Here is a 27,911-nt window from a genome sequence, read left to right on the forward strand (position 1 = left end):
TTGGCTCTTTGGGTCTCTTGCATTTCCACATGAATTTTAGGATCAACTTATCAATTTCTGCAAAAAAAGCCAGCTGGGATTATAATAGGTATTGCATTGACTCTGTAGATCATTTGGGGGAATATTGCCATCTTAACAGTATTGTCTTCTAATCCATGAACATGGGATGTTTTTCCAATTTTTTGGGTCTTCATTAATTTCTTTCAATAATGTTTTATATTGGTAGTTTTCAGAATATAAGTTTTGCCCTTCTTTTTAAAAATGTATTCTTAATTATTTTATTTTTTTGATGCTATATAAGTATAGTTACATTTATTTCATTTTTGGGTTGGTTATTACTAGTGCAGAGAAATACACTTGATTTTTGTATACTGATCTTATACCCTGCAACCTTGCTGAACCCATTTGTTTATTGGTGAATTCCAATAATACTTTATTGGTGAATTCCTTAGGATTTTCTATATATAAGATCATGTCTTCTACTTCTACTTCTTCCTTTCCAATATGGATTCTTTGATCCCATTTTATTGCCTGATTGCCTGATAGAACCTATATTATGATGTTGGACAGAAGTGGTAAGCATGGACATCTTTGTCTACTTCTTGATCTTAGGAGGAAAACATTCACCTTTAAGTATGAAGGTAGCTATGGGTTCTGTAGATGTTCTTTACCAACAATGAGGAAGTTTCCTTTTATTCCTAGTTTGTCGTGTGTTTTTATCATGAAAGGGTGTTGGATTTTGCCAAATCCTTTTTTTGCAACTATTGAGATGATCATGTGGGGACTTCCCATACTTTTAAAATTGAGATATAATTTACATATAATAAAATTCACTTTTAAAGTGTACAATTCAGTGGTTTTTAGTATACTCACAAAGTTATGCAATCATCACTATCTGATTCCAGAACATTTTCATCATTCCAAAAAGCAATATCATACCTTCCATTTTCCCTTTTCCTAAGCCCCTGGCAACCACTATCTAAGTCCTGTCTCTATGGGTGTGCATTTTGTAGCATTATCAGTACTTCATTTCTTTAAATTGTTGAATAATATTCCACTGTATAGAAATATCACATTTTGCTCATCCATTCATTAGTTGATGGACATTTGCGTTGTTTCCACTCTTTGGCTATTATGAATAATGCTGCCATGCACACTTATGTACTAGGTTTTTTGTGAACATGTTTTCAATTCTCTCAGGTATATACTTAAGAGTAGAATTGCTGGTTCATATAGCAACTACGTGCTTAACTTCTTGTTGAACTGCCAAACTGTCTTCCAAAGTGGCTGCACCATTGTATTGATACATTCCTACTAACAATGTAGGAATTCTCCAATTTCTCTACACCCTCATCAAATCACGTGGTTTTTGTCCTTTATTCTATTTATATGCTTCATTACACTAACTCATTTTCTGATGTCAAACCAGCTTTGCATTCGAAGGATAAAACACACTTCATCTTATTGTAGAATCCTTTTTATATGTTGCTGGATGTGGCTTGCTAATTTTTAAAAGGATTTTTATGTCCATATTCATAAGAGATATTCATGTGTTTTTAAAGGGATGATGGTGGGTGTCAAATTGCCATGGTATTTAAATTCCATTGAATCCCTTTAAAAGAGTGATATAAGAGTTTCTTTCCAAATGTCAATGTATACAATACCAGAAATTACGTCTTTCACAAGGATTCAAGCCCATGATGAAAATTTCAGATGTAATTTAAAAAACATATGAGGAGGCATATAATTTGTCAAAATCATTTTGGAAGGTATTGCCATGGAAATGGCATGAAGATCTCTGTTGTAGTCACTGCAGGGGGCCATTGGTAGGGTCTGAGGACAAAACCACTGTGATCTTTTAGTGTTTTACAAACCACTCTTTGCGGAAAGGGTGGGAACAGGAGACAAGTGAGAGGCCACAGCTGTAAATCCAGGCTGTATGGTGGCTTGGATCAGAGAGGTAGCTGCAGAGTAGAGCCAACAGGATTTGCTACCTGATCTGATGTACCATGTGCAGAGAGAGAGAGGGAGAGAATCAATGATAATTCCAGCTACAGGGCTTGGAGCTGATCAACTCATCTATTTATATCTATAAACTCAACTCTAAAATGGATTTGATAACACCTTTTGGCTCATAGAGCTGCTGTGGGGTTTAAAAGAAGTCTAATGCTCCTGAACTATAAAAGATGTAGCGCCAGACCTCCAGTAAAATGTAACAAACTTTAGCTATTGTATGGATATCCCTCTTTCAAGCAGATCTTTATCTTATCACTGATGTTTTAAGAGTCTTTAGTATTTTGTCTTTTGTTTTTACACTAAACTCTATCTTTACAGAGGGCAGGAGTGATTCCTAGAGACCTTTGCATTCTCGGCTCATATCCCAGTGCCTGGAACATGTATTCCTTAAATATTTGTTGACTATCTTCTTGACAAATCTCATTGATATGATGTTTCTATAAATATATACCCTTTGGTCTCCCCATTACTTCAGGTTCCAACCAAATTTTTTAGCCTAACTATGAGCCCCTATTTTCCTCTCCTCCTCCCTTACTGTTCCTCAAGCCCCCGTGATCCATACATGCAGATGCCAATGACAGGATAAAAATGTGCACACTTTCAAAGGCATGTTCAACATTAAAAAAAATAAATTTATTTATTTATTATGGCTGCGATGGGTCTTCGTTGCTGCGCGCGGGCTTTCTCTAGTTGCAGCAAGCGGGGGCTACTCTTCATTGCGGTGCGTGGGCTTCTCATTGTGGTGGCTTCTCTTGTTGCGGAGCACGGGCTCTAGGTGCGTGGGTTTCAGTAGCTGTGGCACGCGGGCTCAGTAGTTGTGGCTCGCGGGCTCTAGAGTGCAGGCTCAGTAGTTGTGGCACACGGGCTTAGTTGCTCCGCGGCATGTGGGACCTTCCCGGACCAGGGATCGAATCCATGTCCCCTGCATTGGCAGGCAGATTCTTATCCACTGCGCCACTTATCTTTTTTTTAAGTTGCCCCCAAAAAAATGTCTTTGATTACTTGAGTAAAATTACAGTATCTCTGTTGTTAGTAAGAATTAAATGTTACAGAAATTGGACCCCACCCCTTTCCTTTCAACTTTCCAAGAAAGTGCATGTAACAGTCTAATTTTTTTTCTTCCGTAACCTAATACAAAATAAACAAACACTATACCTGCTCTCTTGATCAAGAAGAAGCATTTGCTCTTGTAAGGAACATATGTACATTTTAATGAAAGTGATATTTCTTATTGTATATACAAGAGCATCTCGACATTTTTTTTGAGCACAGATGAAAATGAACGCTGGAGAGGGAGAACCCCAGGAGGCAGTCCTAAGTCTTCCCTCTGTGGTCCCACGCTCTTGCTAGAGACTAGCACACCAGATCAGGCAAAGTCCTGCAGAACTGTCTCCTTTGAAGGTAAGTTAGCAAAGCACCCAATCATTAACAATGCTTTGCAACGTCCTATTTGTCCGTCTGTCTCCCTCCTCACCTCCCCAGGATCTAGCCCAGGAGGGCCTGTCCTGTGACAGATGTTCACTAGCCATTCTCTAATCACTGCTGGGTGCCAAAGGGAACCTGATGAATCAGACTTGGAGACGGAGAAATGGAACACTGAGCAAGAAGTCAAAAGGGATAGTTTGACTTAGGGCTTAAATCCAGGCTCTGACAACAACGGCCAAGATCTGGGCAAATGCGTTCTTACCTTTTCTCATTGTAAATAAGCCCATTAATACCTACATGGGTGGCTTTCAAACTTTCAGGCATTTTTTTTTACTGGAACCCTCAGTTAGGTATATGCTTTACGTTATGATCACAACACAGCACACAGGCAACACACACACAAATGAAACAAAAAATCATGAAATGATATTTATTTTATTTTATTTTTTTTTTATTTTAATTTTTTTTGTGGTACGCGGGCCTCTCACTGTTGTGGCCTCCCCCGTTGCGGAGCACAGGCTCCGGAAGCGCAGGCTCCGGAAGCGCAGGCTCAGCGGCCATGGCTCACGGGCCCAGCCGCTCCGCGGCACGTGGGATCTTCCCAGACCGGGGCACGAACCCGTTTCCCCTGCATCGGCAGGCGGACTCTCAACCACTGCGCCACCAGGGAAGCCCTTGATATTTATTTTTAACGTCTAGCGATGCTAATATTTTAAATTTTAGTTCATGTTTAAAAAAATAATAGTTATAGAGCATTGAATAGATTTCATGGCCCTCTCAGGGGTTTTGACTCACAGTTTAAAAAAAGATTGCCTCGGAGGGCTAAATGAGATAATGTATGTAAAGGGTTTGGTCCAGAGGAAGCCTCCCTAAATGGAAACTTTGAAAAGTGCAAAGGTAAAGGCACCTACAAAGTAAGTAATGGGCACGGATGTGTCAAGTAATTCTACTGGCAAGCAGGGAGGAGGAAAACTGAACCATGAATGAATAAAATACACGAGGTATCAATAGCGAAAAAATTCCAGTGCTGATTGGAACCTTCTTAGCACCCATGTTTGCGTGGCTTCTTGGGTTTCTCAACTCAAATGCCTTGCTCCATGCAGCTCTTCCCCAGCACTAGTTCCTGTTACCCCTCCTTTATTTTACCGTATCCTATTACCCTGTTACTTCCTTCACAGAACCAAGCTTATCTGAAATTATTTATTTGCATGTTTATCGCCTGCTGTAACCCTTCCACTTTGAGGACAGGAATCTTGTCCATCTTGCTCAACTGCATCCCTGATAAATACAGTGCCTAACATGTCACGCAATAAATAGTTCTTGAATGAATGAATGACCACAAGGAAATGAGCAAGAAAGCATTTTAATCAAGTATAAATGTAGTCAGTGCCTTACAGATTTTTAAAAATTTCCGGAATACCTTGTTTGTTTTACGATTTATGGAAGTTGGGTGACATGAGAAAAAATCAAGGGAGAAATACGTACTTAAGGTGTTAGGTATCTAGGAAAGAGGTACTATAAAGTAAGAAATTCCATTATTTGGTTTCTAGTTAGTTCTGTACATACCTTATTTCCCTCTGAATCCTAGATGGAGAGCTAGCTCGTTGATTACTGCATCCCTCGTTAGTGACCAGAACACTCCCCGGAAGGTAGCGGATGCACAGTAAGTATTCGAGTGATGAAAGAACCAAGCAGGAAACGAGGAATATACGAAATAAACGGACTTGCGCGGACAGGCTGCAGTTCCTCCCCAGGGCAGCAGGCGGCGCCAGTGTTACGCCTACTCGGCTGCCGTCAGCTCTTGGCCCCTCTGGCAGACCGTCCAACTCCAGGTGCCGAGCCCGTGCAGGAACTAGCCAATAGAAAGCCGTCTTAGTTATGGGGTCCGGCAGAAGCGTCCAATGAACGTAGTGGATCTAGGCAAGGGGCGGTGCGAAAAGGAGGGGCGCAGAGGAGCGGTTAGAGGTGGGAGTTGGAGCTGCGGGCCGGGAGAGGGCAGCGGAGCTGCGATGAGGACGGGGCAGCGCCGGTGAACGGAGCTGCCGCCCGACATGAACTCGCTGGAGCAGGCGGAAGGTAGGGTGGGCCGCTTGGGCCGGTTCCGGGCTTCTCCCGGAAGCTGGCGGGGCTTCGGAGGGGCCTGAATCGTGGAAACCTGGTCCGGAGGGAGGAGGCCGCGAGGGATGGGCTGACGGGGCCCGGAGCTGGGGGCGCGGGGGCTGGTCCAGGGGCCAAGGGGCGGCCGTATCCGGCAGGTCGCTGCTTCCGGCGCGCGTGGCCTCAGCCGGCGCTTGTAGGGGGGCGTTGCGTCAGTTCCTCCATTCCCCAAGCTTAGAGCAGGTAGGTTTTCGACCGGGCTGCTTATATTTCTCATTAGCAAACATTTTTATTTCGTGCCTTGTAGTATGCTAACTCACTTTATTTTTTTCTGATAACTGCACGAATTGTATCCCTGATTTCTGCCGTGGTTTCTGGTAACTGCTGGGGTAAGGGAGTGCCTCTTGGTCTCCTTTTCTAAAGTTCAAAAAACGCAACTGAAAGTGATACCTCACCTTGCTCATTCAGAGGGAGTACCTTGGATGCCCCTGTGTTGTGGAACCAGGCGTCGGCGCTCCAGAAGTGCCACGAAGATCAACTGTAACCTCTTGGGAGGGAGGAAAGGGGAGCGTCTTTGCATACCCACCTGTTAGCGGTATCAGAAGTCCAGACTGAAAGCGTAGGCCTTAATTAAATACAAGGGCTGGAAGTCAGAATCGGGTAATTGCGTTCAAATTGACTTCGAAGACTTCGGTGTTAGGGAATAACGTTGTTCTGTTTAATAGGGAGTTCTTGGTTCCAACGGAATTAAAACTCGACCTGATTTTGATCCTTTATTTGCAACCCCCGAATTTCTAGCTTTTGGCACCGGCTGAGGCTGCTGTTGATTTTCCACATACCATTTTATGACGCTTCTAAAAGTGAATCGGCCAGTTTCCTTATATGTGAAATTGGAATTAAAGAAACCTAATGTATTTGTCAAGTGCTTAAAGCTGTCATAGTAAAGAAGTAAACAGTGCAGTGATACATGTAAGTTGGTGTGTTAGACCTGAAGCAGAGTACCTAAAATTCATCTTAATAGATTCAAACTAGTAACAGTAGCTAATTAGAAAATTGAAATCTTTTTACCTAGATCTCAAGGCTTTTGAGAGGAGACTTACTGAATATATTCATTGTTTGCAACCTGCCACTGGACGTTGGAGAAGTAAGTGCCTGGATGTTTTTTAAGAGAAAATAAACTTAAAATTGATGCTTTTATTCCTGCCTAGCAATGATTTGCTTCTCTGTAAAACTTTTGTTTTACAAATGCTTGCAAATCTTTATTAAACCATAAGATTCCGTTTTATTTGGACAGTTTTACATTTATTTAACATTGTAAATAATGGCATTATAGAGAAATTTTAAGAAAAGAAACTGACAGCCCTAAGAGAATAGTCTATTTTGTGTGGTTGAATTTTTATATTAAAATGTATATAATTTTAAACAAATATTACAAATCTGATAACCAGCACACATAATAAAAATTTCAGTAGTCTGTTTAGCAGTTTTACAATTTTGCCTACACACTATTGAAATAAAGTTTGTTAAGGAAAATGATATTCAACGAGTGCTGTGAAATATGATTTGAAAGAATTGTGGTTACTGCCCCATGGAAATATATAGGAAATGCAGACGAATATACAAGTGATGACCTCAGTAAGCAAAATACTTTGCTAATTTATGTTGGGACAGTCTTAATTTCTTGGCTGTTCCTTGCTGAAATTTGATTTCTGCCAAGAAGGAAGTACAGCAGCACATGTTGAAGACATACTTTATTTTGAAGTATAATTCACTTTGTGGGACCAAACTGAAGAGCCCTGTTTAAGTTAAGGGTCTTCTCCTATGTCGAGATTTTTTGTGTAATTTTTATTAAATCTATTTGCAAAGTTTTAGTCATATGCTACAGGAATTCTGATTGGTTAGAATTCACAAGTAATGATTTTTCTCAGGTTCTCCAGTTTACCTAGGAATTACCCCCAAAACCTTGTTTCACTGTTACTTGAGAATCTTTTAAAATGTATATGATGCTTTTCTATCTTATAAAGTGTAATGAACATGCTTTTTGTCTGATTCACGGTCTAAGTGCTTACATACAAATGCCATCAGCTTGTTTAGTGTACCAAAGTATGTGTATGAGGTCCCTTCTGGTGGGTTTGATTTTGCTTTTGCTTCATTTAAAAAAAAAAAAACTGTATACTTTAGCATGTTTCTTATTGGAAATGTAGAATTATAAGAAACTGAGTTTAATCTGTTCTGAGCTGAGAACATAAGTTTGAAATTTGCGTATTATTAAATACCTAAAATAAGATTTTTTTCTATGATTTGCTTCTTCTAAAAGTATATCACCACGAATTCTAGATAAAGTTTTAGTATATTTATGTGGCACTTTGAAGCTTGATCTCTACATTTTAAAAATGTATTCATCCCAACTGAAAGATAGTAACTGATTGGTCTCCAGAATATTAACTAGGTCTTGGTGCCCCTTTATTATAATACCATGTATTCTTAAGTTTTACTTATGATCTATGTAGAATTTTAAAGATAATACTAGGTTAGTGGGGAGAAAGAAACTTTTTCAAACTTCTACTGTCAATAATTTCTACCCCAACCTTCCTTAAGTCCCTTAAAGAAAATCTGATACCGATTGGTGTGCTCCACACTTCCTGACATTGACCTTTGTTTAATTCAACAACAAGCAGTTGTCTGCAAGGCAAAAGTCTTTAGTCCAAATTCTCAGTGCATTCATGAAAGAGTCTTTGTTTGGTTTGTTTACATTTAAAAAATGAGGTTTTGGGGGTGGTTTGGGGGGGGGTTTGTTTTGAATTTATTAGATCTGTAACATCAGTGTAAAGACATTGAAAGTTACATAAGAAAACCTTACATTAAAGTTTTACCATCTTGGTTCTTACTGCTTTTAATTTCATTAATCTTCAGAAATTCTGACTAAAGTAATAAGGGGGACAGTATTGTCCTCAGTTACTAAGGTTCACATTGTTTCAGAGAATTCCTCAAGGTCATACGGCAAGTCTCCTAAGTCCTGAGTGGAGTACATTTTCCATTTAATGAAGTGCTGCATCCTTTGGCTGTCATTTATTAAGAACTGGTGGTAGTATCATATTAATAGCTTATTTCCTTACTAATTTCATGTTTATCTTTCATCAGTGCTTCTTATAGTGGTATCTGTCTGTACAGCTACTGGTGCCTGGAACTGGTTAATAGATCCCGAGACGCAAAAGGTAGAAGCTTTGATTTAAAATCTTTAACAGATTGAGACAGTGGATATAGCAGTGCTTTGTTCTTTGTAAAGTATTAATCACATGCTACCTATTAGTACTAGTAGTGATATTAATCATTGTATTAAAAATATGCTTTATCTTAATTTGCTTGAGAAAAACTTTGGCTGGCTGCTGTGGGTTAAGTATCTTTGCAGAGAAAAAGGCCTAAGAAATACTACCTCACTTATATTACTTCTCATTCATTTCTGAACTTTTGTTCAGTTTTTGCACATCTCATTTGTACATATTTCCCTGTAAACATTGTCCTTGTTCTGTTTTGTTCATTTAGTGTCAGCAGTGCCAGCTTTTTCTTTCTTTTTTTTTTTTTTTTTGCGGTATGCGGGCCTCTCACTGCTGTGGCCTCCCCCGTTGCGGAGCACAGGCTCCGGACGCGCAGGCTCCGGACGCGCAGGCTCAGCGGACATGGCTCACGGGCCCAGCCGCTCCGCGGCATATGGGATCCTCCCAGACCGGGGCACGAACCCGTATCCCCTGCATCGGCAGGCGGACTCTCAACCACTGCGCCACCAGGGAGGCCCCAAACTTGGGCTTTTTTATTAGAGAAGTAATCGTCTTCAATTTTTCAGTGAAGTTTTTTCCCCCCAGTTCAGGTTTATTTAGGTAATAATGATGTTGTAGTTTTCACAAATTTAACCCTACTTTCCCCTTTTAAACTGTAATCAGGTATACTACTTCCTGTAGCTTTATTTACAACCTTTTGGGTTATGCAGAAGAAAAACCTAATAATAAGGCTTTTGTCAGCAGTCTAAATGGCAGTTCAGACAGCCAGGGGGTTATTTACCATGTAGTCTCCCTGACTCTACCCACTGAGGTGGAGAAATAAAAGAATAGGAAGCAGGGGAGGTTGGTGATGGGATCTCATGTTAATAGAGAGGTTTTTATGATGGATAGGAAACTCTCGTGTATGTTCATTTATAAAAGTCTGATCTTAAGGCTGCGCTTGGTACTCATCTTTAGGGGAAGAGTGAAGGAGGCTGGCAAGAAGATTAAAAAAGGTCTATCTTGGGAAATGGATCTGACTTTTTTTTTTTTTTTTTAGATGTTGGGGGTAGGAGTTAGTTAATTAATTAATTTTTGCTGTGTTGGGTCTTAGTTTCTATGCGGGGGCTTTCTCTAGTTGTGGCAAGCGGGGGCCACTCTTCATCGCGGTGTGTGGGCCTCTCACTATCGCGGCCTCTCTTGTTGCGGAGCACAGGCTCCAGACGCGCAGGCTCAGTAGTTGTGGCTCACGGGCCTAGTTGCTCCGCGGCATGTGGGATCCTCCCAGACCAGGGCTCAAACCCGTGTCCCCTGCATTAGCAGGCAGATTCTCAACCACTGCGCCACCAGGGAAGCCCGAATCTGACTTCTAATTGTGAACAATATAAGCTGATTTCAGCTAGTTGAGATCTTAATAAAACACAGAATTAAATGTAATTTGAAATAGGCCCAAAACCCTGTAGTTAATATAATTTTCTAAATTAGGTGAGAATATAACTATTAGCTTAAGGGTTGGCTCTTTACATTTCACTAGTTAATAACCTCAAACCTGACAAGAGTTTTGAATAGCAATTGTCTGTAAGAGGACTTGCAAACTCAAAAGCCAGTGGCTAGCTGGAAGAACACAAGGAGAGAAGGAATATGGCAAACTGGAAAGTACACAAGTGCCTGAACTAAAGGAGGAAACTGTTACCTGGATGCAGTTGATTGTTGCCATGGAGGAAGGAAGGCTGATACTGACTGGTCTAATTAAAATTGAAACACTGTATGTGCTGATCTTGTACAGGGCACATAAAACATAGGCACATAATTCCTGTGGGAATTAAACTGTCCTCAAAGGTTTAAGAAGGCATTACTCTGGAATATTAAACTTTCTTCAGGATCTCGTCCTTCCGGGAGCTTCTTCCTTCCTGATGTTTTCAACCTGTCATCTCTTCATTTGACAAATTTATTTAACCAGTACATGCTAGGCCAGCGCTCTTCATAAGTTTAGTTCTCTGTCTTGAAACAGGTACACATATCTGATGAGAGTGGAGCGCCGATGCCCTTAGCTTGGTTCTGTTGCTCCCATTTAGTTTCTAGTGCATTCCCTTTCTTTTTCTAGGCTCTAAATACTTGTCTTCTCAGTCTGCAGTCCGAGTCCCCAGTGTTCTGGCTTCAGTGCCGACTCTTGTTCCATCCTGGATCCTGTACCCTTGTCCCTCTACCTGCTCTTAGAATTATGTATGCTTCGGTTTTCTACCGTCAACTGATTATTCTCAGATCTTAAATTAGCCCTTGGTTTCTCTTGAACTCCAGTTTTTTATGGATAGCTACTAATCATTTTCCCCTGCTGGGATGTTCTGTGGCCATGTAAATCTAGTAGCTTCAAAACCAAACTCATGTTTTGCCTCTTTCAAAGAGAAAGGGTGAAGCTGGAACTGACTCTTACAAGGATATGTAGGAGCTAGCCAGGTGAAGAGGAGAAAAGGAAAATGGTAGCATAAGTGTGCAAGTGTGGCAGGAGATGATTAGACTGAGACCAGGTTATGAACGGCAGAGTTTGCTCACCTCTGGTTTTGAACAGGGAAGATAACCAGATCACGTCTGACTTGTGTTTTCATTGAGAATCAGAGGCCTCATCTTCATTCATTCAACAATATTTGTTGAGCACCTATATTTGCCAAGTGCTGTTTCAGGTGTTGGGAGAACAATGATGCCCACGATAGTGTCCGTTTTCTCGTGGAACTTGTAGTCTTCTGCTTTTTAAAGTACTTCTCACTAGGAAGGGTTCAGTAAATATTTTTGGTAGGGTGTTTTTTTATTATAGGAGTAAATTTTTAATGGTTGAAGCATTTGGAATGAATGGAGGGAATATTGCTACATTGTCTTGCTACACTGAGGATATAAAACATACATTATTTTAATTTTCATAGTATAGCAATATGGAGAACTAGGATTTTTGGAAGTCTCCAGATTCTCATACTTTATCTGTTTTGTTTTGTTTTTTTGGGGGGGTGCTGTGCCACGCGGCTTGCGGGATCTCAGTTCCCTGACTAGGGATTGAAACCAGGCCACAGGAGTGAGAGCCCAGAATCCTAACCACTAGGCCACCAGGGAACATTCCAAATTATCATATTTTAGATAATTAAATGTTATATACATTCATGCACAAGTGGGGAGGTAGGAATCAATATTGTTCTAAGATTTTTAACATTTTTATATTTCCAACTCTTTTACAGGTGTCCTTCTTCACATCATTATGGAACCATCCATTTTTCACCATTAGCTGTATCACTCTAATAGGCTTGTTCTTTGCTGGAATACACAAGAGAGTAGTTGCACCGTCAATGTATCCTTTACCATGAATTGAGTTTTATTCTCTGAACTAAATTAAACCACCTTCTCAATCTCTAGGTGTTCTTAAAAGCTTACTCTTCAAATACAAATTTTCCTTTGACCACATTTATTCAGTATAGCTGCTCGATGTCGAACTGTATTAGCAGAGTACAATATGTCTTGTGATGATGTAAGTATTTTCATTAGAAAACTGTAGACACATGTGAAAGGACTGAAATGTTTTGGCTTAAGTAAAACAAGCATTTTATTAACAATAAATTGTCTCCATGGAATTAATAGGGGGGATATTCGTTGTAGCATTGATTCTAAGACACTTTTTTTTACACTTTTTTTTTTACATTGTAACATCTCTGAAGATTGACATGTATCCAATAATCAATGGTGTCTTACAATTAAATTGGTAGAGTTGAGAGTTTAATCTTTCTTAATGACATAAAGTCATGATCCATCTTCTAATTGAAGCTATCTTAGATTCAAAGAAATACAGTGGTCATTATTGGCCAAAAATGGCTCAGTGGGAGTTGGTTTTGTAAACTACTGTTATGTATCTCACACTGTTCCATATGTAGGATTTTATATAGAGTCATAGATTAATTGATGGACTGTGGGCATATGAACGTACCGTATTTTTAAAAGTTGATCACATATCAATATAAGAATATCTCATAATTTTGATTTATTTATAAAAGCATTTTTACCTTCAACTTAAAAAACTATTAAGTAATACCTACCCAGTATAGGAAATTAGAATAAAAAACCAGAAAAAGTATTAGGGCAGGAAGACAACTGGATCAATGGAAGAGAATAAAGATTAAACACTTGGATTTTTTAAAAATTAGTAGAAGATAAGGGTAGTCTTTCAAGTCAGAAGGGAAGAAATAGGCTATTTATAGTATTGAGACAGTTGGCTCTTCATTTGGAAAAAGATGAATTTAGATCTCTACCTCACATCAATTAAAAAATCTAAATTCCAGGTAAAGTCTTAAATAGATTTAAAAAGGCATATACATCCCACCATAAAAGCATTAGAAGAAAATACAGAAGAATATGTTTATAACCTTGGGATAGGAAAACTTCTTAAGTCACGAAACAAATGCCATAATGGAAGAAGTTGGATACATTTAATTGCACCAACATTTGAAGATTTTGTACAGCAGAAGACAATAAGCAGTAATTAGAAGAAATCATTTGTAAGGTACCTAATAGATATAGGGTAGTATCCAGAATGTTTGAAGACCTATTAAAAATCAATAATAAAAAGACAAATAGTACATTTTTAAAATGGAAAAGGTAAGTCATATCACAGAAATGGAAATACAAATGGCCAATAAACATGTAAAGACTGGAGAGCCTCATTTTGTAATCAGGGAAATGCAAAGTAAAACAGTTCATTTGTATTACCTGTCAGATTAGTGAAGATTAAATAACTCCAGTATTGTGGTGAAATGATGCAGCCATGCGCTGCTTGTTGGGAACATACATTGATGCAGCCATTCTGAAGGGCAGTTTTCATCATTCTTATAAAATGTAATATGTGCATGTCTCATGACCTAACTATTCTACTTTTCCCCAACTGCCCTGGTTGGGGGGACCATCACACATGTATGCAAGGAGGCAAGTCCAAGATTGTTCATTGTAGTATCCTTAGCAGTAGTGAAAAAAATGGAAATAATTTTTGTTTCTCAACAGAAATTTTGCCTCTCAACAGTGGTAAAATAGGGTGTGGTAAAGCCACATCATAGGAAATCAGAAGTAAATCTGTAAGTACGGACATGGAAGTATCTCGACATAATGTTAGGAGCAAAAAGTAAATTATCAAACAATATGGTCAGTTTGGTACCTTTTTTTTTTAAGTTTTAATTATGTAAATTTCCAAACATAAAAAAGCAAAGAGAAGAGCTAAATGAACTTCACATGTATCATCGGCCAGTGTCGACAATAAATCAACTCATGGCCATTCTTTTTATTATTTTTTTAAATCTTTATTGGAGTATAATTGCTTCACAGTACTGTGTTAGTTGCTGTTGTATGACAAAGTCAATCAGCCGTATGCATATACATGCCCCCATATCCCCTCCCTCTTGAGCCTCCCTCCCATCCTCCCTGTCCCACGTCTCTAGGTCATCGCAAAGCCCCGAGCTGATTCCCTGTGCTATGCTGCTGCTTCCCACCAGCCAACTATTCTACATTTGGTAGTGTATGTATGTCGATGCTACTCTCACTTTGCTTCAGCTTCGCCCTCCCACTCATTGTCCTCAAGTCCATTTTCTATGTCTATCTCTCTTTTTTTAAAATTTTATTTATTTTGGCTGCGTTGGGTTTTTTGTTGCTGCACGTGGGCTTTCTCTAGGTGCAGTGAGTGGGACCTCCTCTTCCTTGCGGTGCGTGGGCTTCTCATTGTGGTGGCTTCTCGTTGCAGAGCACAGGCTCTAGGCATGCAGGCTTCAGTAGTTGTGGCGCATGGGCTCAGTAGTTGTGGCTCGTGGCCTCTAGAGTGCAGGCTCAATAGTTGTGGTGTGCAGGCTTAGTTGTTCTGTGGCATGTGGGATCTTCCCAGACCAGGGCTCAAACCAGTGTCCCCTGCGTTGGCAGGTGGATTCTTAACCACTGTGCCACCAGGGAAGCCCCCCTCTATGTCTACCTCTTTATTCCTGCCCTGCCTTTTTTTTTCCTAAGTTAATTTTTTAAATGGTGCTTTATTTTCATAATTAGAAGGTGAAATAATTACCATTTCAAATAGTTAGATTTGAATATTTCCTATTTTGGTGCTTTCCTCTTCCCTGAAACGTATTAAAAGCCTTGTTTTTTTGTTTGTTTTTTTGAATTTTATTTATCTTTTTATACAGCTGGTTCTTATTAGTCATCCATTTTATACACATCAGTGTATACACGTCAGTCCCAATCTCCCGATTCATCATACCACCACCCCCTCCTGCTGCTGCTTTCCCCCCTTGGTGTCTGTCCGTAGGTTTGTTCGCTACATCTGTGTCTCAGTTTCTGCCCTGCAAACCGGTTCATCTGTACCATTTTTCTAGGTTCCACATAAATGCGTTTATTCCTGCCCTGCAACTAGGTTCATCAGTACAGTTTTTTCTTTTTTTAGATTCCATATATATGCGTTAGCTTATGATATTTGTTTTTCTGTTTCTGACTGATTTCACTCTGTATGACAGACTCTGGGTCCATCCATCTCACTACAAATAAATCAATTCTTTTTATGGCTGAGTAATATTCCATTGTATATATGTGCCACATCTTCTTTATCCATTCATTTATCGATGGACATTTAGTTTGGTTCCATGCCCTGGCTATTGTAAATAGTGCTGCAGTGAACATTGTGGTACGTGTCTCTTTTTGAATCATGGTTTTCTCAGGGTATATGCCCAGTAGTGGGATTGCTGGGTCATATGGTAGTTCTATTTGTATTTTTTTAAGGAACCTCGATACTGTTTTCCAGTGGTTGTATCAATTTACATTCCTACCAACAGTGCAGGAGGGTTCCCTTTTCACCACACCCTTCCCAGCTTTTATTGTTTCTAGATTTTTTGATAATGGCCATTCTGGATAGAATGCCCAGAGATAAACCCACGCACGACAAAGGAGGCAAGAACATACAGTGGAGAAAAGACAGCCCCTTCAATAAGTGGTGCTGGGAAAACTGGAGAGCTACATGTAAAAGAATGAAATTAGAACACTCCCTAAAACCATACAGAAAAATAAACTCCAAATGGATTAAAGACTTAAATGTAAGACCAGACACTATAAAACTCCTAGAGGAAAGCATAGGAAAAACACTCTGACATAAAACCACAGCAAGATCTTTTTTGACCCACCTCCTAGAGTAACGGAAATAAAAACAAAAATAAACAAGCAGGACTTATTTAAACTTAAAAGCTTTTGCACAACAAAGGAAACCATAAATAAGACAAAAAGACAACCCTCAGAATGGGAGAAAATATTTGCAAATGAAACAGCAGACAAAGGATTAATCTCCAAAATATACGAACAGCTCAGTATCAAAAAAACAAACAAAAAAACAACCCAGTTAAAAAATGGCAGAAGACCTAAATAGACATTTCACCAAGGAAGACACACAGATGGCCAAGAGACACATGAAAAGATGCTCAACATCACTAATTACTAGAGAAATGCAAATCAAAACTGCAATGAGGTATCACCTCATGGCCATTCTTAATTCATGTGTACCCCTGCCAACCTTCCCTGTCATCAGGTTATTTAAAAGCAAATCCCAAGTGATGTATTTTACCCTCAATCAGCATGATAGAAGCACCAAATTTTTATTCATATATGGGAATGTAAGTCCATAGAAAACAATCTGGAAGAATTCATGCTAAAACTGGTTTCTTCTGTAAGAGGGCTAGTATTTGAGGTGAATGGAAAGGATGACTTTAAGCTCATCTTGGTTGAACTTTTTATAATGAGATTACATTAATGTCTTATGTAATTTAAAATAGATTTAAAGTGGATTAAAACCACGATGTTTTTATACAGTGGAATACTGTACATTCTATATTGTAATAGCAATATAAAAAGGTACAAGCTGCTGAAACATAGTAATGTTGATGAATTTCAGAAACACGTTGAGTGAAGTAGATGAAAAAGAACACGCTGTGTGATTCCATTTACTTAAAGATCAGAGAGAGGCAGATTAATCTGTGGTAAGCAGTTATGTAGGGAGTGGGGGGTACCATTGACCTTGGAAAGGAGCATGGAGGAACTTTCTGAGTGGTGGTGATGTTCTGTAGCTTGATCTGGGTGGTGGCGACATGGGTATATACATTTGTCAAAACTCATAAAACTGTACACAAGATTTGAGCATTTTATTGTGCATGAATTACACCTCAGTAAAACAGTAGAAAAATTAGTATCAAAGTTCTACCAAGATAACAAGGAGTTACCAAAAATAAAGTGAAAGTGAGAATTGAGGGAGCCAGAATCCTGACAGCACTTGACCAGAGGACAATAAAGTGTGTTTCTGAAAACCACCTAGAATTTTACCAACCAAAGATAATCACCATGTTTTATATTTTATTGTGTATTCTCATTTACTTTTATAAAAGAAAGATATTATAATCAAGTTTATAAAGAACCATTAAAAAAATAAAAAGATGTTACGAATTTTTCAAACCTGCTTCTTTGACCCAGCATTAGGATTTAAGAGCCACCATATACTGCAGGTTAACCGTGTGAAAGGTCTCAGGCCTGTTTTTTTTATCTGCATGATCTCAAGATCTTCCATTTTGTTTAATTACATACTGTCCCACTTTATGGACACATCATAATTTAATCCCCTATGTCCACACTTCGCATGTTACATATGTGGTGCATTTTTCACTAGAGCTTAAGCTCCGTAAGGACAAGGAACTTTTCTAGTTCATTACTGGGTCCGTAGCATCTCACAACATCTGGCACATTAATGGGCACTCGGTAAATACTGAATTAATAGCACTTAAATGTACATCTTTACCCTTGCATCTAGTTTCCTTCAGATAAATTCCTAGAAGTGGAATTGTTTGGATTATATGGTATATGCTGGGTTTTTTTGATAAATATGACGGCTCTATAGAAGAGTTGTATCCACGTACACTGAATGCCAGCAGTGTATGAGTATCTATTGCTCCAACCATTGGTTTACATTTTAACTTGAGGAAGTTAAAGTTTTAATGTTAGAAAAAGGGAAAAATTTTTGTTCAAATACATAGTTTTATTTATGTTTTATGGTAAGGGGCATAAATTAGTCTATATAAGTTGGTATTTTTTTTTTTTTTTTTTTTTTTTTTTTTTTTGCGGTACGCAGGCCTCTCACTGTTGTGGCCTCTCCCGTTGCGGAGCACAGGCTCCGGACGCGCAGGCTCAGCGGCCATGGCTCACGGGCCCAGCCGCTCCGTGGCATGCGGGATCCTCCCGGACTGGGACACGAACCCGTGTCCCCTGCATCGGCAGGCGGACTCTCAACCACTGCGCCACCAGGGAAGCCCTGGGATTTTTTTTTTATTCACTGGGTTGGTTGGCTAATTTTCTGGTAGCTGGTGGATAGGGAATTCATCAAATAAAGATTTTATGTGTGTGTTTTAAAGTACTAAAGATTTTAGAAGAAAGTTCCACACAAAGAACACTTTGAAAACATAAATTGCTTAATCTTGACTAAATATAGAGGGGTGTTCGAATGCCCTTTAAGGTTTCTAGATAAGTGGTGGTGGTCTTAATAGAACTGTATATTTTTAAACTTTTTTTTTTCTTCATTTTTACAGACAGGAAAACTAATTTTGAAACCTAGGCCTCATGTTCAGTGACAATCTGCACTCATTGTTATGGGACTTAAAACAACCTTTCTTCAAAAAGTGATACAGCAAAAAGCCATAAAGGATTGCTTTTACAGTTGGATATGTGAACGTCATAGCAACAACTGACAAGAAATGTGCAATATTTACCCAGATTATCTTCATGGTGATGACTCGCATAATCAGTGCTTTGGTACTTTTGATTATTTGTGTGTCAGTATTAGTGTCACTTTAGTACTTCAGATCCTGCAAAGATTTTTGCAGGCGAAGTATGTATGTATGTTACTAAGTTAAACTTAGAAACAGAATCTCATCCAGTTTTTATAATGTATTTTTGTAAACTACTGTAAATAGCAAATCAATGCCAGTGTTAAAAAGGAAACCTTATGTGGACTTTGTTCTCCTGCACCAGTGTTTCAGGAACATCTGCTTGCCATCTCCACAGCTCTTTAAAACCAGCTATTACGTATAGCTGCGCCTTTCACTCTTACACTCCTCTCGTAATCATAATGCAGGAAAAACATCGGATTGAGCTTAGACTAAGGAAAATTCATCTCCATTATGTTATAAGAAATTATAGGTGTTTTGAGAAACAGTTTTTGTTAAAACTAGATAGTGCACTTCAGCCACTATTGTAATATTTTCCAGTTCATCATTTTCATTTAATGCTAAATATACTTTATATTTTTTTAATGATTTTAAGAACACTCCAAAGGCTTCTGAATAGACAAGTTTAGTTATAAATTATGTATTGTCTGGGAATTTGATAGTCATTGTTTTAGATAATGGGATTTTATGCTGTGGTAGACATGCTGTTACACTAGTATTGTGTAGGTGTGATTGATCAGCCACACCATCACAGGGATAACTTGGGAGCAGTGCCACAAACTAGAGTCTACAATTCTCACTGTTCAGAGAGTGTTAATGACATACTGTGTATGCATATTAGCCACATGTACTATAACAGCCCTTAAAATTAAAGTATTGGGATTGCTGTAAATATTTTAAAGAACTGGAGGTGCCTTTTACCTGTTTATTAGAATATTTTGAAAGGTTTAAATTATTTCACGAGCAATCTTTTAAATTTCATTTAACATAAGGCTGAAAATTCAAAAACGGGACAAAAAAACTTTTTAACAAGGCTGCCGTTGATCTTAAATGTGTTCATCTTGGCTTTCACATGTATAAAATTTCATTCTTGGAACTGCAGCAATAAACCCCTCCGCTCCTACGAAGTTTTAAGAGGGTATTCCATATATTCTGCATTGTTTTATTTCCTGTAAATTTTGTAGGTAAATATGTGCATAAAAATAAATACTTTATATATACTTAGTGATTGGGCTTTTTCCTTGGTTTATTTTAAGTCTGTAACTGAAAAAAATTTTAAACATACTGAGTGTGTCAGGTACAGGCTAACATAAAATGAGTCAGATACAGGCTGAGTAAAATGAGGTACTTTAACTGTGTGTCCAGTAGAGCAAATTTCAAGTAGCAATTGAAGGTACCCAGTTTATTAGGCTGTGAATACTTTAAATATTTCTTTTTTTAAAAATATTTATTTATTTATTTCGCTGCGCCAGGTCTTAGTTGTGGCATGTGGGATCTTCATTGCGGCATGCAGGTTCTTCTAGTTGCAGCATGTGGAATCTAGTTCCCTGACCAGGGATCGAACCTGGGCACCCCCCCCCCCTGCATTGGGAGTGTGTAGTCCCAACCGCTGGACCACCAAGGAAGTCCCCTTCTAATATTTCTTATTCATCATTGTCTGATAATATTTGGTGTTTAATTAGGAAATACAGGTTTTCTCAAAAATTAATCTCTACAAACCTGGATCACTAGTTTCCTCCAAGAGTATAAAGCTGAAGAGAGATTTTATGTGTCCTAAATCCTTTTTGGAATCATCAGCTACTTTTTGTATTTACAAAATCCTTGAATCTTTTCCCCTAGAAAAATATGTCTGTGTATGTACATATACTGTGCATGTACTTGGAGAGGTTTTCAAGGATTTCCTGATGCCAGGCTACTTGGAATCCATTGGCTCCAAGAAAGAAACTTTTGTTACAGTTCCAAAGATTTTTCATACCTTTACTTCTAACAGAACAATTCATTTTCCAAAAAAGTCTGTGCTCTGGTTGAAATGGCCCAAGGATCCTTGCCAGGTTAGCCTCTCATCACAAGCACCCTCACTCTCTCATACGCTCTTGCACACTGTTAGGAAATTACTGTTGAGTCTAGTCCTCTAACTTTACAGGTGGGGAAGACAGTCTTAGATTTTCAAAGTGACTTTACGTCCCCATGACTTAGTGAAGACAACTAACACCAAGTCTCTTGACTCTGATTGAAAGGATGTTTATATGTGTGTGTGTGGAACTTAAGTCATGAGCCATTATAATGGTATGGTTAAGAATGTAGACTCGGGCTTCCCTGGTGACGCAGTGGTTGAGAGTCCGCCTGCTGATGCAGGGGACACGGGTTCATGCCCCGGTCCGGGAGGATCCCACATGCCGCGGAGCGGCTGGGCCCTTGAGCCATGGCTGCTGAGCCTGCGCGTCCAGAGCCTGTGCTCTGCAGCAGGAGAGGCCACAGCAGTGAGAGGCCCAAGTACTGCAAAAAAAAAAAAAAATGTAGACTCTTATGCCAAACTGGATTCTAATCTCAGATCTACTACTTGCTAGTTTTGTAACCTTAGGCAAATTAGTAACGTTAGTTTTTTCATTTATAAAATGGGTATAATGCCGATCTCGGTAGAGGAAGATAATGTATAGGATATAGGTATATCACCAGTCATCTTATATTGAGTATTAAATTGTTAATTCATGGAGAGCACTTAAACAGTGCTTGGCTACAGAGTCAGTGCTCAGTAAATCTAGTTGTTAAACCAAACACTAAAAGTAAAAAAAGGAACAAAACAGAAAAGCTCATTGTTACAACTTTACCTAATATCAACATCTCAGTTGAGATAGCCAGGAGGAAGTTGTGCTTATCTTTTGAATCAAGCAAACTCCTGAATACTGGATTAAATACAAAGAGAAAGGCTGTTTGGCCTAGAATGATTTAAGAAACCTAAAGTGATTCTAGGTGTTTTCTCAAGCAACTTCACTGAAAACATTAAGGCTGTGACTGCCTGACAGTGCTGCTTTTTGAGTGGCTCTTTTCTCCTTTAGAACTGGACTCTTGATGGGCATTTTGTAGAGACTTGAGTCTCTGCATCCTTCTGGCTGACAGATGCTCTTGCCTTCATCAGCAACTAAAGTGGCTCTATCATTTCCTCTCCTGTTGAAACCAAAGAAGCTTGAGTCTCATTCTTTTTCCAGACTAAACTTTCTATATGCTTTACATTAGGTAAGTATAATTTCTATCTTTTTCTACTAAAAATAGGTGAAACTTATCTGCATCATAGAACACAAAACATTTTTTAAATTGATGTTTTTAGTGAATGATTGTGTGCTATGCAAGTCTGTGTGAGAGACAAAAAAGAAAGTGAAAGGATATCCATTACCTGAAAGTTTTAGGTGTGCTCTTTCATCACCTTTGTACACTGCCCTTTAAGTGACAAGTGCTTTGCTGGGTATTTGCATGAGGAAGAATTTTTGCACTCTCAGAACTTGTTGCCTGGGGGGAATACAGACCAGTGATTGAGCAGTTACCATGTGGTTTAAGTGCTATGAGAGGTAAAAGTGTGGGATGCTATAGGAGCCCAGAGGAAGTGGGCCAGCCCAGACACAACTTGACAGAGGTTATTTCCTTCTGATCTGAAGGGTCAGTCTGGGGGGTGGGGCAGAGGCAGTTCTTGAACTTGCCTGGTGGCGAGGAGTTGGAGAGGAATTGTGGCAAGAGCTGAGGCTGGAAGTAAGGCATCTGGGGTTGGGAGTCTCGTGAGGGTAGTGGCAAGCCACCAAAGTGTTTTGGTAGGCAAGTGACTTAACTGGGTTTGCATTTTATGATCATGACTGCTACTGTGTGGACTGAAGCGCCATGCCCTGGAGGGCAGTTGGGAACTGCTGCTATATAGTCCAGGTGAGAGATGAGGGCTCCTGAACCACAGAAGTAAGAGCTTTTAGTAGTCACATGATTGGGACTTTGTGGGAGGCCAAGAGAGGGAGCGGTTGAGCATAAAGTCTACCACTTTTTCCATCCTTGGTTACCTGTTACAGAAATAAAGTTTTGATGATCACCAATGATTGGGAACTATTTTACCTTCTTAGAGAGTCCCTGTGCTCCAAAGCATATTAAAAGCTCCAAGTGGTCCTGCAGTAGAGAAACCTGTTTCCCTGACATTTTGTGAAATGCCTGTTAACGTACACTGGATATTTGGATATTTGTCATGATATTTGTCTACCAAGGTTTTTTTGAATGCCCTTGCTAGGTGTGGGGAATGCCAGCTGAATGAGTCCAGTCTCTCCGAAGACAACCCAGAAAACTTCCCTCCTTTGCATTTGGGACGAGGGTGAGGCCATAAGGATAAGTTTCTGTTGCAGAGTACTTAGTAGTGCTCAGTGGTAGTGGCTCCGGTTTCCTCATCAGGCTAGTTTGATGGCATGGGTCTGGGCATTTTTTTCTAAAAGTTTAGCCTTGAACTGGTCTCTCCAGACCTCCCCAAAATCCTGTGAGTTACCAAATACCCTTTCGATAGTCTGTCTTCTGTTTAATCGGCCAGAGTCAGCTTCTCTTTCTTGCCAGTAAGACCCAGACTTACAGAATATTACACAGAAGTGTTCCAAAGAGCATGCTTTGAGGAGAGTTGACCCGTCCCTGTAAGGGACTAGGGAGCTGCTTCAAACCAAACGTGATGTCATCTGCCAGGTAAGGGGTCTCTGGGCCATGTGTAGTGGAAGAGTCCAGCCTGGCAGATTGACTTGGGTCATAGTCCTGGTTCTTCCATTAACCACTTAGGCAGGTGACTTATTCTTAAAGTCCCTATATTCTGAGTCCTTGTCATCTGTGTATCTTTAGTACCCTAGAGCACCTGGCATTTGGAAGATGCTCAGTTACTGTTGGTTGAATGAGTGAATGAACCTTAACTTTGGTATTTAAATTTTGTACATAATTACACTAAGGCATAAGTTTTCTTATGTAATGTATCTAGTTTTATGGGGAGGTTCTTAAGATAGAAGGCTAAATGCTAAGATTTGTAAGGTAAATAACAGTAGGGAAACTAAAATAGCTAAGTCTATTATAACTTCATTAAGTAAATCAAAAGAGAAATACTGTATATCCTTGCTAGAAGTTGCTTTTTTTAAAAAAGTTTATTTCTTTATTTGTTTTTGGCTGCTTTGGGTCTTCGCTGCTGCGCGCGGGTTTTCTCTAGTTGCGGCAAGCGGGAGCTACTCTTCGTTGCGCTGTGCAGGCTACTCATTGCGGTGGCTTCTCTTGTTGCAGAGCACGGGCTCTAGGCATGTGAGCTTCAGTAGTTGTAGCACGTGGGCTCAGTAGTTGTGGCTCGAGGGCTCTAGAGCACAGGCTCAGTAGTTGTGGCGCATGGGCTTAGTTGCTCCGCGGCATGTGGGATCTTTCTGGACCAGGGTTCGAACCCGTGTCCCCTGCATTGGCAGGTGGATTCTTAACCATTGCGCCACCAGGGAAGCTCCTAAAACAATAATTTCATACCATCAAATATTCAGCTCATACTTCCCCAGTCGCCTCATAAGTGTCTCTTTTAGAGTTGGTTTGTCTGAATCAAGAATCAGATAAAGTAAATTTAAATAGCAACAGTTTGGAAAAAAAAACAAACTAGGGTCCAGGCCTGGGTTTCTGAAATTATATCTGATTACATTTGTGAACTCATGCATATAGAATACTTTTTCAATAAATAAAGTGACTCCAGTTAAGAGCTTCCACAGTAAACAACATTATCCCAGTGAACACCTTTGCTCTCTCTTCATGTATTAACAGCTTCTAAGGAAATGGGGAACCCAATACTCAAGTCACAGTAAAAGTCCAGTATGACTGCTGTGTGGCATCCTTAGAGAATTCCCAGTCCAGATAAGGGCAGGAGGAAAGGAAGGAGATCACAGGAAGAAACTGGAATGGGTATATTTGAACATATGGCAAATACTGTTGACAAAGATGTTAGACATTTGGAAAAAAATAATGGCAGATTGATGGAAAGCCAGGATAATGAAAAAAAGGCAATTATTAACTCCAAGAAAAATGAAGGTTGTATAAGAAAGAGACTGGCTTTAGTGGACTTCTTAGAAGTTTAGCAGTGAGCAATATTTGCATTGTCCTAGTAATTTGGATAGTGATCGCTGATTTAATCAAGAATTGTGGTACAGTTTTGTTGGATGAAGGAGAAATGGGGGAGAGGGTACAGGAGAGCTAAGTCCTTACCTACCAGGGCAAGAAGGTAAGAAATAGTATATGATACTGACAAATAAGAAAAAGTAATAGCTTATCATTTGGGAGTATGGAGATACTAATAGGAGAAGCAGGTAGAAGAGTTGAGAATGTCTGCTTCCTAGAATGGGCTTGGGGTTGGGAAGAAGTAAAGCAAGGGACTGTTGTTCTTCTATGATTTTTCAAATTGTGTATATATATAAATACTTCTTTTCAGTGAGGTAGCAAAATGAATATGAGTTTGCTCGCTGGAGTAGTTCGTTTTATGAGTGGAGAAACAGGTAGAGAGCATTTTACCCAATTTGGGAGCCCTTTCTCTGCTCTTATACTTAGCCATTTTCTGGGTTCCTCCCTTTATCTGGTGTTACCCATTAAACCTTTGGTTTCCTCAGTTTGCTAGCTCTTCAGTAAATACCAACAAACTCATTAGGAGACAGTGTATTGCATTTATTACAACTCAAGTCTGACTGTGTAGGGTCAGTCCCATATTTGTCGTTTGCAAATCATGTGCTTTTAGGCAAGTAGCTTAACTTCTCTGTGCTTCAGTTCTCTCATCTCTAACTAGGGATGCTAACGTCACATGGGATTGTTGACGGTTTATATAGCTTAATACGTGTAAAACTCTTAGAGCAGTGTCTGGCATGTAGTGATGGCTCAATAAATACTGTCAATGGGACCCTCACTCTCCAAATAGGGAATGGAACCCATTATTATTACCAATGAATATGGGGGAACTGTTCAAAACAGGGATAGGTTCTAAAGGCTTTTTAAAAAATCAACTTTATTGAGGTTAATTTACATAAAACAACGCTCTAATTATAAAAAACAGTTTTTAACTGTACAGTTTGATGGATTTTGATAAATGTAGCACCCCTGTAACAATCACTACAAGTAAGACACAGAACATTTCAATCACCCCAAAGGGTTCCATCCCCTCCATTTCCCAGTCATTTCCATCCCCAATCCCTGGCTCTGGGCAACTCCTGTTCAGCTCTTTAGATTTGTGGTTTCTAGAGTTTCACATAAATGACATCATAGTATAATCATACAGTACTCTTTTGTCTGGTTTCTTTTGCTAAACATATTTTTGAGACTTTTTGTCTGTTAATATATGTATCTGTAATTCATTCCTTTTCATTGCTTTTTTTTTGTTTCTCCATTTACCTGTTGATGGGTATTTGGATTGTTTCCAGCTTGGGGCTGTTATTAATAGACCTTCTGTGAATATTCATGTACAGTTCAGTGTGGATATATTCATTTTTTGTGGGAATACCTGGAGTGGGATTGCTGGATTATGGGCTGAGTGTACGTGACTTTATAAGAAACCACTCAACTGTTTTCTGAAGAGGTTGCCCCATTTTACATTCCCACCAGCAATGTTTGAAGGTTCCAGGAGCTATACCCCCACTAAAAAGGCTAAAATGAGAAAGACTGACAATACTGGTTTAGGCGAGGAGATAGAACTGACTCTGTTGACTTTCGGGTAAATAGGATGCTCTTAAAATGTTCTCCCCTCACTCTGTTTGGATCAAAACCATTTAACGTTTGTTGCTTTCCAAAGGTTAAGTGAGTTAGATGGGATTTAGGGCAATCTGTAGTGCCCTAAATACTCACCGCAAGGAAGAGTAGCCCAGGCTCACCGCAACTAGAGAAAGCCCGCCCACAGCAACAAAGACCCAACGCAGCCAAAAATAAATAAATACATAAATAAAAAATTATGCCAATACTACCTGCTCATTCTAGAAAACCCTCAAAATAAAATAGTTGAAAAATAAGATATTTAAATGATCACCCTTAACTCCCCCTATAGTTAAACACGGGTGACACTTTGGTATATATACTTTCATAGGTATTCCCTCTGTGTGTGTTTTTCCAAAAATGGGATTATACTATATATGCTGCTTTGTAACCTGCCTTTTTGCTTCATAGTACCTGGTGAACACCCTTCTTGCCTTATGAATAAACACCGTCAAAGGATGATTTTCAACAAGTTTAAATTTTCATTCATCAAATAAACGTATAGTGAGCATCTGTCAGTTCCTTAATGAAGGAACCAGGAAGATGGTAAAATTGGTAAAAAGGAGGAACAGAAATTTATTCAGTGAGGAAAAATATACTTAAACAAGACTGCTAGGAAACCATAAAATTCCTAGAAAGAAGAAAAGATTGGCAGTACTCTTTTTTTTTTTTTGGTTTTTATCTTATTTATTTTTAAATGAATTTTTATTGGAGTATAGTTGCTTTACAATGTTGTGTTCATAGGCAGAACTCTTTGACATAAATTGCAGCAATATTTTTTTGGATCTGTCTCCTAAACTGAAGGTAATAAAAGCAAAAATAAACAAATGGGACCTAATTGAACCTAAAAGCTTTTGCACAGTAAAGTAAACCATCGACAAAATGAAAAGACACCCCACTGAATGGGAGAAAATATTTGCAAATGATATGACTGATAAGGGGTTACTATCCAAAATATATAAACAATTCAACATCAAAAAAACAACCCAATTAGGGCTTCCCTGGTGGCGCAGTGGTTGAGAGTCCGCCTGCCGATGCAGGGGACACGGGTTCGTGCCCTGGTCCGGGAGGATCCCACATGCCGTGGAGCGGCTGGGCCCGTGAGCCATGGCCACTGAGCCTGCGCGTCCGGAGCCTGTGCTCCGCAACAGGAGAGGCCACAACAGTGAGAGGCCCGCATACCGCAAAAAAACAAAAACAAAAACAAAAAAAAACCCAATTAAAAAATGAGCAGAAGAACTGAATAGACATTTTTCCAAAGAAGACATACAGATGGCCAACAGGCACCTGAAAATATGCTCAACGTCATTAATCATCAGAGAAATGCAAATTAAGACCACAGTGAGATATCCCCTCACACCTGTCAGAATGGGCTATCATCAAAAAGAACACAAATAACAAATGTTGGCGAGTATTGGAGAAAAGGGAATCCTTGCACACTGTTGGTGGGAATGTAAATTGGTGCAGCCACTGTGAAAAACAGTAGGGAGGTTTCTCAAAAAACTAAAAATAGAACTACCATATGACCCAGCAATTCCACTCCTGTGTGTATATATAAATATATATATATAGAGAGGAGAGAGTGTGCGCGCAAGCGCGCTAGTTGAAAAAGATACATGCAATG

The 27,911-nt window shown here is 39.3% G+C and overlaps 1 protein-coding gene across 1 annotated transcript; it reads left to right on the top strand.

The window, feature by feature from the left end:
• Positions 1 to 5,389: 5,389 nt before the first annotated feature.
• CNEP1R1 (CTD nuclear envelope phosphatase 1 regulatory subunit 1) lies at positions 5,390 to 19,765 on the top strand. The gene is made up of 6 exons (XM_060083887.1): positions 5,390 to 5,517; positions 6,611 to 6,682; positions 8,680 to 8,753; positions 12,014 to 12,123; positions 12,246 to 12,300; positions 18,404 to 19,765. Exons 1-6 carry the CDS (start codon positions 5,493 to 5,495, stop codon positions 18,443 to 18,445), a joined length of 378 nt encoding a protein of 125 aa, XP_059939870.1. The 5' UTR covers positions 5,390 to 5,492; the 3' UTR covers positions 18,446 to 19,765.
• Positions 19,766 to 27,911: the final 8,146 nt, after the last annotated feature.

Source organism: Mesoplodon densirostris, chromosome 19, assembly GCF_025265405.1.
Source record: "Mesoplodon densirostris isolate mMesDen1 chromosome 19, mMesDen1 primary haplotype, whole genome shotgun sequence".
In the NCBI taxonomy this organism is placed as follows: Eukaryota; Metazoa; Chordata; class Mammalia; order Artiodactyla; family Ziphiidae; genus Mesoplodon; species Mesoplodon densirostris.